Source organism: Coenobita brevimanus, chromosome 103 (genome assembly GCF_032717465.1).
Source record: "Coenobita brevimanus isolate Jiangsu-jjx chromosome 103, ASM3271746v2, whole genome shotgun sequence".
NCBI classification, from domain to species: Eukaryota; Metazoa; Arthropoda; class Malacostraca; order Decapoda; family Coenobitidae; genus Coenobita; species Coenobita brevimanus.
In genome coordinates, this window is record NC_137056.1 from 33,493,665 (window position 1) to 33,507,742 (window position 14,078).

A 14,078-nucleotide genomic window follows, 5' to 3' on the forward strand; every position below is an offset into this window, starting at 1 on the left:
TGACCATAATTTTGAGATGGATGCAAGCATTTTGTCCAGATAGTGGGAAAAAATGTACGAACAGTGGTTTGAAACAGCCAGATTGCAGTGTCTGGGTAATGGCCATCCAGATAATCGAGAGATTACCGTACTGTATTTTGATTTGTACTAATGCTATTTCTGTGGTGTTGTCATTGGGCAGGTGTTTTTCTGTTTGTTGTGCAGTGTTGAAGAATGGGAGGTCTTTGAAATTAAGTCATACCCTTCCTTCCCTGCTGTTTGTCTTCTCTTGTGCATCTGTAATGTTGTTTGTGAAGTGCTGGAACTGTTTGTAAGTTTAGTTTCTTCTACTGATGCTTTGTCGATGATGATGTTGTGTGTGTATAATTCACCGGGTCGGTCAGGATCACTTGATGGTCGTGATCGTCAGCTTTTACCCTCCCGGAAGGGAGCTGAGAGCTCATGTAGTCCGATCTAAGGGCAAGGCTGTGACCTTCATACACACACACCTGTCCCCTTGCTCAAGGGGGACAGTAACCACCCACTTCATCAGTGAAACTTTTTGCAACCTGAGCGAGGCGCAAACTCCCGTCCACCAGTTGGCAAGCGAGAACGTTACCACTGCACCACTGTGTGTGTGTGTGTGTGTGTGTTTTTACTGTGACCCTTGAACTGAAAAATGGTTTAGCCAATGGGAGGACCATCTCATATGTATGCACCCCTTTCCTTAGCCACAAAAAATTAAACACTGCACTGTGTGGCCAGTTTTTAAATGGTGGAATATGCTCTACGTTTCTGTATTAATGTATCAACAGTGCACACTGTAAAAAAAAAAAAGCATGAAATATCTGAACTGGCTACTCAGATGGGATTACACAGTGTTGAAAGAAAGCACTATGTGATCTTGTGTTAACTGGGTGAGAAAATACTGATGAAGTATGTCTGTGTGCAAAGCAAAACCATTCCTGTCAATATTCATAAACTGTAAGATAAGCTAACAATATTTAGGTAAAAGTGTCAGATGATGTAAGTGGTGCCAGTAGGTGGAAAGCAGATGAGAGAGAACTGAAGCCTCCATTTCATCAGCTCTTGGGACTAGCTTCTGACCATTCCCCTTTGCTGAACTTTTTCAGTGTATCAGTACCACAGACAGTAGGCCAGCATACTCTCCTGTACAATTTCGTTTGTCAACACCAAACTACAAACACAATACACATCACACTTTCTATTCCAAAATCAGCAAAACTGCATGTCAATGATCAGCCCAAAAGTCTCACAGGGAGGGGGGGGGAATGACCATAAGAGACCCCACCATCTACCTCTCTGGCTAAGAGTGATGCATGAAACCACTGTCTGACTCACTTCTTGTTCATTTCTACAACATTTGTGGGCTTTCCTTTAATTTTCTCCCTGATGAACACCATCTCTCTTTCTCTAAACATCACCTTCTCTTCCTCGATGACACTCACTGTCTGAGGCAACTGATAGCAAACCCTTCCCTGTACCCTCCTACCTTCTATATACTAACTTCAAAGCCAAAAGTGGCTGTTGTGTATATGTATGCAACAACATATCTTGCACTGGTGCTCCCAAACTATAATCTTCTGACTTCTGTACTCACTGGCTTTGGTTATTTGTCATTTTCTAACTAAATATATCTGTGCTGTATACTTATCCCCTAATTCTACTGAATATGGAAAAATCTTTGGCTATCTTACCTCTACATCCAGTCAATTTCACCTTTCTCTGAAATCACCATTTTATGTGATTTCAATGTTCACCATCATCTTTGGCTCTCCTATCCTTTCACTGATCCACCTGGTGAACAGGCCTAAATCTTTTGTATCCTTAATGACCTCAAGCAGCTTGTACACCAACCTACCCATATCCCTAACTGCCTTGGAGAGAATTCCAGCATACTTGACCTTTTCCTTACATATAATCCTTCTACTTCTGCTATTCATCTTTTCTCTCCAGTGGGATCCTCCAACCACAACCTTATCACCTTAACCAGTCCTAATGCTCCAGTAAGAACTGCAGGCTCTCCTAAGAAGCAGCAGCTATGGCACTTTGGAGCTGAAGATTGGGAGGCCCTCTGGCAGTACTTCTTTGATCTTTCCTAGAATGATAATTGCTTTCATGGCCAAGAGCCATCTGAGTGTGCCTTGTGCATTACGGAGGTTATTCTCACTGGGCATGGATGCATATGTTCCTTTCTCTTATCCTGTGGCTAATACAAAAAAAAAAAAAAAAAAATCTTGGTTTAATAACATCTGTTCTAAATGCTGTCCATAACAAGGAGAAGGCCAACAAAAGGTACCACAACCAACCCACCCATAAATCTTATCTCATTTATGTCTCTGCCCAGAACCATGCTAAGTCAGTCTTTTGCTCAGCTAAAAATTACTAGTTTGTACTGAGTGCTCTGAACTCTCTGACTCAGATTCTTCCTGCTCCTTCTGGCACCATGCCAAAAACCTTTCCAACAACTTTACATCATCATCTTTCCCTCCTCTTTTCCACTCTGATGACTCTGAAGCTGTTTCTTCTACTGATAAAGCAGAACTCTTAACTTAGACTTACCCCTCCTGTTCCACCTTAGACAATTCCAGTGCTGTTCCTCCATCACTTCCCCCCTCTGACTTCCTCATGGCTGACATTAAAATTTCTTAAATTTATATGGCAAGTGCACCTTATGAGGTCCTTCCTGTTGTCCTCAAGAACTGTGCTTCTGTGCTTACACCCTGCCTAGGTAAACTCTTTTGCCTTGGTCTGTCAACTTGTGTCTTTCCTTCTTGCTGGAAATTTGCTCTCATTCAGCCTGTCCCAAAGAAGGGTGATCATTCCTGGCCCTCTACCTATCTCCCAATTACTTTAACATCCTGTATTTCTGAAGTTTTAAAATCTATTTTTAACAAAATAATTTTAAAGTACGTTTCCTATTACAACCTTCTTTCTGATCATCAGTATGGGTTCCACCAGGGACACTCCACTGGTAATATTCTCACCTTCCTTTCAGACTCCTGGTCATCCTCCTTTCAGGGCTGGTGATAGATTTGCCACTGCGCTAAACATCTCAAAGACTTCTGTTCGAGTCTGGCATAAATCTTTAATTTCCAAACTGCTCTCTTAAGGTTTCTATCCTTCTAGCTGTGCCTTCATCTCAAGTTTCCTTTCTGGTTGTTCTATAGCTGCTGTTGTAGATTGCCATCATTCTTCTCCTAGGGCTGCCAATAGTGATATTCCTCAGGGTTCTGTCCTATCACCAACTCCCTTCTTTTTGTTTATCAGTGATCTTCAAAGCTGTACACCTAACCCTATCCACTCATATACTGATGACTCCATCCTTCACCATTTCACCTGCTTCATGCAATGTCCATCTCTGCAGTTACTTCAACAAATGAAGGATGAGGCTATGGCACACTTAATATCTGACTTGGCTCATATTTCTAATTGGGGTAAAAGTAATCTTGCTGTTTTTAATGCATCAAAAACTTAGTTCTTTCATCTTTCAACCCATCAAAACCTACCACAGGAGTATCCCCTAATTTTTAACAACATCCAGCTCTATCAGATATGTTTATGTGAAGCTACAGAATGTGGTGAATGTTTCTGGTGTATCAGATAAAGCCAGGATTCCAGGGGCTTGCATGATAAGTGAATGGAAGCGTGGCCCATTAACCCCTTAAACGCGGATCGTCGCGTTTGCGATTTGAGTAAATTTTGAATAACCGCGGGCAAGCAGGCTCCAGCTGGTATTGTCTATCAGTACCACCAACCTCTAGCTACAACTAGCATACTTTACCTTTGTACTACTGACCTCAGTTGTTGCCAAATATCGCATTTTCCCCCCGTCCCCCCCCCACCATGGCCCGGCCAGCCTGGCTGTGATACATGGCAGCGCTCTGAGCGCTCAGAACTGTAAATCTGCGATCTCCTCTCGCAAGCAGTTTATGCTACTAAGAAACGCTTGTTTCCCCAGTTGTAACACTAGCTTTTTTTCTCACGGTTTGCCCCTGTTTAGCGTCAGTTTACTGCAGGCTTTCAAAGTGAGATTATGGAGAGTTCTAGCTCTTCCCAGTCAGTGCAAGCGGCCGACAGGAACGAGAATAAAGTGGCGGACGTAAGGCAGAATAAAAAGCGCGCCGTGGTGATCTTTTGGGAAGTAATATGATTGAAAATAATGTAGTATACATGTTTTTAGCTGTGAAAATGGAAATGTTTGTTGAGTGACGGGAAGACCGCCGCCACAGTGCATGTTGGCCGTACACTCCGTTGATTTTAGCCTTATTTTCAGTGCTTATTGTACAAATACGGATTCTTAACTACCTTTACGTTGTAGTATAAAGTTTACTGTGACAGAATGAGGCTGTGGTAGAGGGGAAACCGGGCTGCTGGAGGTGTGAAAGTGAAGATTTGGTTACCCAACTTTGCAAGTCTCCACAAGTCCTTGGGTAGTCCACGAAGGCTCAACACCTGTCTCTGGAGAAAGCTGAATGTAAGTACTATCTGCCATACCAAGTATAATGTTCTAGGGTTAATCCCTGATTTTTGGCGAATATTTTCCTACAGGTACTCAGACCGCGATACAACCCCGCCACTCGGGGGGGATCGACTGTACACAGCCGCGTTTAAGGGGTTAAACTGGGCAAAGTTAGGCTTTCTGGACGTGCTACTCCTCACCCTGCCCTAGGGTGGGAAAGGAGGTCCGGATGATGATGATGATGATGAAGATCCAGCTCAGTCTTGCATCATCGCTGAATATACAGTACTTGGGGTTTCATTCTCTCAGGATTTATCTTGGAAAGATCATGTCACCTCTCTTGTGAAATCTACTTCCCAGAGATTAGGTGTGCTAAGCTAACTCCATGCATTCTTCACTCCTGCACAGTTGTTGACTTTATACACAGGTCTTATTCACATGTGTAGAGTACAACTCCCATGTGTGGGGATGCTCCCCACATATAGCTCTTCTTAACAAGGTGGAGTTAAAGGCTTTTTGTCTCATTAACTCTCCTCCTCTTACTGGCTCCCTTCAACCTCTATCTCTCTGCTGCACTGTTGCATCTCTGTCTCTCTTCTATCGCTACTTCAGTGGTCACTGCTTCTATGAACTGTCTGCTTGCCATCTAGCAACAAGCTCACTTCTCTTTTCTGTTCATTTCTCTAATGCAAAGGTTAACTCTTACTCCCAGTTCTTCATGTATGCAACCAATCAACTCTAGAACTGTCTTCGTCTCTCTGTATTTCCTACTGCCTATGACCTCCAGTCTTTTTAATGCAGTGTGTCGAGGCACCTCAAAATGAACAGACCTTGGATTTCTCTTTCTCTCTCTCTCTCTCTCTCTTTTTTTTTTTTTTTTTTTTTTTTTTTTTTTGATGGAACAATTTGCAGGCTTCTAGCCTTTGGTTCCTTCTTCCTTGCATAATAAAAAAGAAACAACAAATTCAGTTCAGGGCACTCAGAGTGAGCGAGGAGACTGGATCTCTACTTATGACTTAACAACAAGCTCCAGCAATTTACCACAGCCTGTCTCCTACCACTGCTACAACCAGCTCCACCCCTATCTCTCTATAAGCAACTAAGGACCAACCACCCACTACTGCACAGGACTCCTCAGACATTGCTGCCAACGGGTTTGATGGGTGTTCTGCCACCTTCACCATCTAATGGAGGTGCAGAGGAACTGAAAGCCCTGCCCCGGCCTCAACTCCTCGGGCTCAGATTCCCCCCTCAACACCAAGCCTGCTGTTGTTGTCTGTGAATGTAAGTGCCTAATTTGCTGCTTTATGTCTTTCTAATATCACTGTCTTATGTCTGTTTTACCTCTGAAGAGCTGAATATGTCTTTGGAAAGCATATCAGTAAGAGTGTTTGGCCATAAAAGGGTCTTAGGCAGAAGTGGGGGGCAGCCTGGAGATGACATTAATTCATAAGAGCCAATACAATAGGTGTCAACTGTTGGTCATGCGCAGGCCCATCATGTGCACTGCTCTAGGTTAACATTAGCTGCACAACTCAAGGGACAACCGCATGGTTAATATAGACTGTGAGTAATCCTGGGGAATGATAACTGAAGTAGTGTGTGTTAAAAAGTTTTAATAATTGAGGGATACGTGTTGTGTATTACCGGTATGTGTGATTCCCATGGCCTTAAATTGGCAAGTGTTACAATACATTAATGATATCACCATGTTCTATGCTTGATGGTCTATCTAACAATAAATACAGTACAGGCATACCCTGCTATATGATCAACTGCTATACGGTACCCTGCCATAACGATGTAAAAAAAATTAATACCATTCCCCACCCATCAATGGCCAGTCCCCGGTTATCCGATGGGCTGTTTTGCACCCACAGGATTCCTGACATTGTTTAAATGCACAGAACCAATTGCACATCGCAACATTGGTGGGCCATCTCTGTCTCGTAGTGCAGGGTCCCACTCTCCGCACCGTCCTTCTTGTCGTGTCTGTGACTGAGTGAAGATCTCCCCTTCACTTACCTGTGCTACATCATGTTACCTCACCTCATCTTGTGTTGCAACATATCATTGTTCATTGTAACTGTGGTACTGCAGTGCTGGTGATCAGTGCAGTGTCATAAATGATATTTTAGAGTGATTTTGTATGTTTTTTTGGGCATAAATAAGGAAATCATGTCTGGCAAAGGTGCTCAATGTGGTGGTGCTGGTGGTGATAGTGGTGCAAAGCACAGTTCCCAGCATCCCTCTGAAGGTGCTAGTGGTGATGGGATGGCTAAGTGGCAATGTGAAAACACAGCAATGCAAGTGAAGCTGGATATTTTAAAGCGTCACAATAGGGACCAGGGTGTGTGTGCTATCGCCTCTGTTCGCTGCCTGCCGCAGTCGATGGTGGCCACCATCCTGAAGAAGGGTGATGCCATCAAAGCTGCTGCAGGTGAAGTGGCCACCCTGACAGCAGCTCGCCTCACCAGGACCCGGTGATGGAAGAGATGGAAAGGACGCTCAAGACCTGGGCAGAGGACCAGAACCAGAGGAAGGTGCCCCCTGGCATGTCTATCATATACAACAAGGCTCTCTCTCTGTGAGAAAAGGTGAAGGCAAAGCATGGCTTGAAGGAAAAGGTAGCGTTCAAAGCCAGCAATGGCTGGTTTGACCACTTCAAGAAGCATGCAGGACTCCGACACATAAGTACTTCTGGGGAAGCGGCGAGTGCTGACCAGGAAGTTGCAGTGGTGTTTCCTGGCTACACTTAGGGCAAAAATTGAGGAGGGAGGCTACAGCACGAAGTGTTGAACTTCGACAAGATGGACCTCTTTTGGAAGAGGATGTCATCCATGACATTCCTTGCAATAGAGGAAAAGTCTGCATCGGGGTTCAAGGCTGCCAAGGACTGACTCACACTTGTCCTCTGGAGGCAATGCAGAGGGCAACTTGAAGTTAAAGCTGCTCTTTGTCTGCCACTCACAGAATCCAAGGGTGTTGACTGGCTACATCAAGAAGGACTTAGGAGTGATCTGGAAGTCGAACAAGAAGGCCTGGCTCACCTCTCTCATCTGTTCATCTTACTTTCTATCTCTCACCTGACCTGTGTAGGTATGCCTCCAAGAACAACCTGGCCAGCTGGTTTCTCTTGGTGGAAGACAATGCTCCAAGCCATCCACCTGTAATGAATGACTGGGCCAGGAACACTGAGGTGGTGTTCCTGCCCTCCAACACCACATCACTGCATAACCGATGGACCAGGGTGTAACTGCAACTTTCAAGCCTTACCAACTCTGCTGTACAATGCAGCAACTGGTCAGGGTGTGCAACGGAAATGACTGGGCATCTGTGAAACAGTTCTGGTGAGACTACAATATCAGGAACACCATCGAGAACATATGGGTGCCCGGCGGGAGATAAAGCAGGCGACAATGAACGGTGCATGGTGCAAGCTCTGGCCTGAGTGTGTGCACTCATTCAGAGGTTTTCCTAGGAGGTGCGAGTCCAGCCTGTGGAGTGGGTGCGGCTGGACATCGTCACACTCACTCAGGAGGCTGGCTTCCATGATGTTGATGTGGAGGAGGTGGATGAGATGTTGGAAAGCCACAGAGAGGAGCTGAGTAAGGAGGAGCTAATGAACATGGAGATTCAGCATGCCTATCAGGAGTCTAAGCATGAAGCCATGCAAGAGTTGCCAATGCTGGGCCTTAAGGCCCTGAAGGAGATGGTCTCCCTTGTTGACCAAGCCTTCACCATCATGCAGGATAAGGACCCTTTCCCAGGGAGGAGTACAGATGCTGTGCTGCACATTGAGGAGTGGATTTGGATATACAGGGAGCTGCTCAGTGAGAAGAAGTGGGCAGCCGGGAAGACTACCATCACCACCTTCTTCAGGCGCATCCCTTCCTCCATGTCGACCTCGTCAGATGAGCCCAGGCCATCCACCAGCTATGCATCTTTGCAGCCCTCCACCAGCTGAGGAAGATGTGCTGCACCTCTGGCGATAGGCATCCCATCAAAGCAGGTCCACGTCTCCATGGTTCATGTGTCCTTCCTCTCTGCCTTCTTGCTCTCCCAATCTCTCACCACCTGGCTCTCTCCTGCCTTGCTCACCCTCCACACCACATCAGCCATCACCTCAGTTTCTGCTACCTCCACACCACGTCAACCACTGCCTCAGTCTCCTGCTACCTCCACGCCACGTAAGCAATCGCATCACTCTCCCGATACCTCCACACCACATAAGCCATCGCATCGGTCTCCCACAAACTCCACACCACGTAAGCCATCGCATCACTCTCCCGATACCTCCACACCACGTAAGCCATCGTATTGGTTTACCACAACCTCCAAACCTCGTAAGCCATCGCATCAGTCTCCTTCATCCACACCGCCTCACCAGCCTTCCTCCTCATGCTCTCCCTCATCCAGTGGAGATGGGTTTGGGGGGGGTTTTAGGAGGATGAGTATGTGCCCAGGGGCACCAGATGTCCCCTAGCCTCGGGGGGGATACTGTGGCCGGGATGATGACCAGGACTGGACAAGGAACTGAGTAAGTGCTGAGAGTTGTATGTTGATTATAACAATTTTTTGAGTTTTCCAGAATTCCATGATATTTTGTACTACATATTTTTGTTTAGGTTGATTTATAAACTATTTTTAGACTTAGATTAATGTGTTTTTAGTCATGAGTGGGGTGTACACAGTGATTTTTTGGTACAATTTACTAAGTTTGATTTTCTTCCAGACATATTTTGATGATTTTCAGATTTTATTTTTGGATTTAGTTACAAAGTGCTTTTAGGCTTGATTTACCTTGTTTCAAAGCTATTGGGGGGGTTTACGTAGACTAGAAACCTTTGTTTGGGCTCATTTGGATGGGTATTGGACTTAGTTGGGGTGGGATCCCAAGGCTCTCCAATGTATCCCTACACTTTCTATGTTATAACAGCCCTGATTAACGATACCATACTTTCTATGTTATAACAGCCCTGATTAACGATACCCCAGCTCATCGCCGGGTTTTCCCAAATGCATCTCATCATTATAGTGAGGACAGCCTGTACTGTTTTAATCACATCACCATGTTCTGTGCTAGATAATCATCTAACAATACATAGTGTAAATACTCTTTGCTTGATAATCTGTCAAATTATACATACCTGTAGTGTCCTTACAATATCCTCATGTTCTGTACAGTACCGTACTTGATAAGCAATCTACAATGGTTAGTAGTGGCAGAATGTACTGCTCTGGATGGTTATAACTCTTAAATAGGCTAATTTTGAACATAGGTTAGGTACGGATATGAGGTCTGTTCAGAAAGTATCCAACCTTAGGCTCTAAAACATAAAAAGCTAACCTGTTGCACTAAGACACTAATCCCCCCCAAAGTAAGACCCTTCTGACTTGACACACATAGCCCAGTGTTCTTTCCACTGCCTGAAACATTTTTCAAAGTCAGTTTTTGGTATCTACTGCATGTGTTTTGTCACATTAGTCATGATCTCCCTTCTGCGGATTTTTGAGCTCGGGCAATAACCAAAAGTCGCACAAAGCCAAGTCTGGTGAGAAAGGAGCCTGCTGGACCTGCGGGATGCTGTGCTTGTCCAAAAATTCCTGACTCAGTTGAGAAGAACGGGCAGAGGCGTTGTCATGGTGCAGCTTCCAACTTGCCACTTTCCAGAAGTCTGTTTCTTCTGCCAAACTACATCACAAAGACAAAGGATGACGTTGATGTACTAATGCTGGTAGACAGTCTGACCTTCTGGTGAATATTTGTGACACATAACACCACAGTAGTCGAAAAAACTGTCAAAGTGCGAGTGCATTTGACCTTGCGGCGGACCTGTCATGCTTTTTTTGGCTGAGGTGACTTGGCATGCTGTCACTGGGACAACTGTGCTCTGGTTTCTGGGTCATACCCATATACCCAAGTCTCATCTCCAGTGGCAACAGGTTTCAGAAAGTCTGGGTCAAGATTTGTACACTCCAACATTTTTTAAGCAAGGTTCATCTGAGAGAAGAGATCATGACGAATGTGACAAAGCACCTGCAGAAGCTACCGAAAATCGACTGAAAAATGTTTCAGGCAGTGGATAGATACTGGGCTATGTGTGTCAGGTCAGAAGGGGCCTTGTTTGAGGGGGATTAGTGTCATGGCTCAATAGTTTGCTATTTATTTTTTAGAGCCTAAGGTCAGATACTTTCTGAACAGACCTCGTATTACCTCAAATGGTCAAATCTGGGTTGTCTGGTAATATATCCCCAGCAAACCCATATCTCCCTCACTTGACAATGATTTGCTTAACAACAAGTTTTGTGGGCAATACATCCCTATCAGTAAGTGAGGGATACCTGTAAATCTTAATTACTTCACTCCTGCTACCTCCAGATTATAATATCCAGCACAGAAATGGACTCCTGTAATCGATGGGTTAACCTACAAAACTTTCCATCCATTTCATCTCACCCTAATATGACATCTGCTTTGCTGGTATCTCTAAAGCTTACCGGTGGCTGTGCGTCCTGCATTTAGGTGAGCATATGGTTGAAGCAAGCCCCACAGATCACCATTGTTGGCGATAGCATGTTCAAGTACACCTGCAGTGAGCATGTGATCTTCCTCCCCTGGCAAGCACTGCAGCACCATCTCCTCCAGTAAGTTCTCCATCCCTGCTGTCAGGTACACTGCTGCATATCTGGAAGTAATTATGCAACAGGATGTACAAGTACAGTATCTGTAATAGTGATGAAAGGTATTCTAAAAATGATGATGATGATGATGACAGATAAATGGATGATGAATGACGAAGATGGTGAGGACAAGAATGAGAACAACAATGACAACACCAAAACAGTACCCAAAACTACAAGCTATCATACCAAGAAAAGACAAACAGAAACTAATTTTCAAAAAACAGCTAGTCAGAATGAATACTTACTCATGAATGAATTTTCCTATGCGTACGTCACACATCCATCTCATGAAGCGGCCTACAGAGAGGTTGAGTCCAGCACGGGCACTCTTTGATTGTCTCAGCTGGTCACCACACACAGTGTACATGGCTGCTGCACGCAAACATGCCTATTGGAGTAAAGATGAGCAAAAATATTCTCTTCACTAATTGTTTTTATACTAAATGCTCTTCACTAACTGTTTTTAGCCCCCTGAGCTTCAAGTCAAGACTCCCAATATCTTCATTATTCTGATCAATATTAGGGTTATTCATACAGTGAATGTATACTGTAGTATAGTATTTCATATATGTAGATAATGAACATTAGAAAATAATGAATACTAAATACAGTAATTATGAGTAAATTATTATTATTAAACTGAATGCAGTAGTTGGAGCACGAAGAGTGTGAGCACTATAAGCTGCTGGGGGCAACCCTTACTCACATGTAGCATCAATAGGGAAGAAACGATGAGACATTGTGGAAAGAGAAAAAAGTAAAACTGGACATTTCTGATTCATTTTCTTCAAAAGAATTTCATAGTTTCACAGTACTGACCTTGATGCATGAGTCAGCAAGTGCAGGTGAAAGGACAATCTTCAGGGCTGAGGACACCTCTTGCTTGCTGCACATGGCCAGGGGACGTGTAAGCCGCTGTGCCTCACGTGCTACTCGCACTAAGGCACGCTGTAACAGGTATGACAATCGTGGTACGGCTTCCATTGACACCCTGTCCAGTTGTTCCCTCACCCGTCCCTGTTGCACCACACGCAGCACATCATGGTTGCTCCACGGAAGCTGTTGCAATTCCACCAACCTGGTGAACATCACGCAAATAACCAGGTAACATCAGCAAGGCAGACAGATTTTAACTACAATATACAGTGATATACTGGCAAATAATTAACTGTGTTGACTTTGTATTTTCACTGTATTCTTCCGAGCAGTAAATGTTCTGTTATATTAGGTGCACATTATTCCTCACTTGCTGTCAACACACACTCAATATCTTCATCCTAAGGACTAAACTCAAAGCACTTTCATCCTCATACCCATCATAAACTTTATTTAATGTTGTTATAAGCTTGCCTATGTATCATAAATATAGATTCTGACATTTTCTTGCTTTCCAGAGATGTTTTCTTGATGTATAACTAATATACATTTGGTTCTACCTTCATCATCTTCATTTGCACCTCTCCCAATGTACCGGTAAATATCATTTCTCATCTAACAAAAAGCGAAAGTATACTACCTGAATATTCCCTATGTAGTACAAAATGCAACAAAAATGCAGAACTGGGAGTTTGGGAACCCCACCTTCTTTGCTCTGGCATAAAAATGTGGACATTCTATCCCCTAGCTTTTGATATGCAAGCTATCTCATGCCTCTAACTGAGCTAGAGGGGAGGATATTGTACTTGAGGATCCCATTTTTTCATGTGTTTCTTATAAAATTAAATAATTATGCTCTGGATCTTCCCACACCACTGAAATACAGTAATCCCTCATTTATCCCGACGTGCAGTACCCGGACGTGTTCATTATCCGGATACTGGACCCTGGCTCTATCAAACCATTATCCAAATTTACTTGTTATTATCCGGATGTAAAAGTCCCTGAGAACTTCTGCCGGCCAGCTGACATGTTCGAACAATTGGTATCATGACCGCTGGGCTCTACCTGTGAATGCGAAATAGGCTGTGCCCCACAACTTAAGCTCAAGTGTCCATCTGCCCCTGTACTGAATGGTCAGAGTTGCGTGTTGGTCCGATCACTCCCTACAAACATCCAGCACCTAATTACAGTAATACCGACTGTAACCCACAAGCAGTGTCAAAATGTCCATACGCATGCCCACTGAATGACCAAAGTCGCACGGCCACCAAGATTAGTCTTTCCCAATTGCCACCACATGTCTAAGACAGACCACAAGCCACGAGTACATGCTCAGTGACAGCAGCAGCTCGCCTCTCTACCAAATGTCCAAAGATGTGTTTCCGAACAGCCACCGCGCATATAACACAGACCACATGCCACAAGTAAATGTACAGTAAAAGTGCCTGTCCACCTCTACAACGAATGGCGGGAGTCCCCAGGCCTCTAGCATTAGTGTGAAACCTACCACCACATGTGCCTGTCCACTTCTCTACCGAATGGTCAGAGTTGCTTGTCAGGCCGCAATGGTCATACACTGCCTGAGGCGGTGATGTACTGGTCATCCACTGTTGTCGTCACATGATAACCCTTGACTGGGCAAATGGACTTGAACCTTGTATGCAGATGTAATTTTGCTACACTTTGCTTCCTCTGTGCTCAAAGGCAAGTGTGGGGTCCGATTTGGCAGCGCTGTACTGCTTGCCAGCTTACAAGCCTGAGTCAGTTCCGGCTTTTGTCTCCCTCATGAGTGGTCACACTTCCAAGCATGGTTGTAAATGTGGTTGCATTTGTGGTGGTCCTCTACCTTCTTAAGGTTGTGGCTCTCCTCTGCTGCATTCTAGTGTGTGTGATGATGGCCCCACCACCACTTGAAAGGTGGAAGAGGAATGTTTTGACTCTGGAGAAGAAGTGCGAGATACTGAGCAAGGCTGACGTGGGCTGGACTACAGGACACATACTGCGGGAATATGATCTAGCCCATTCAACACTGTTTGATATCAAGAAGTCG

General features: G+C 44.5%; 1 protein-coding gene across 1 annotated transcript in view; it reads right to left on the reverse strand.

The window, feature by feature from the left end:
• The window catches only part of LOC145415669 (ankyrin repeat and BTB/POZ domain-containing protein 2), a 208,935-nt gene that overhangs the window by 108,784 nt on the left and 86,073 nt on the right, over positions 1 to 14,078 (reverse strand). The window contains exons 6-8 of the mRNA XM_080284884.1: positions 11,969 to 12,227; positions 11,395 to 11,537; positions 10,964 to 11,151 (exon numbers count right to left, since the gene is read on the reverse strand). Of these exons, the coding sequence (XP_080141010.1) occupies positions 10,964 to 11,151; positions 11,395 to 11,537; positions 11,969 to 12,227 (590 nt within the window). The remainder of the gene's footprint in view (positions 1 to 10,963; positions 11,152 to 11,394; positions 11,538 to 11,968; positions 12,228 to 14,078) is intronic.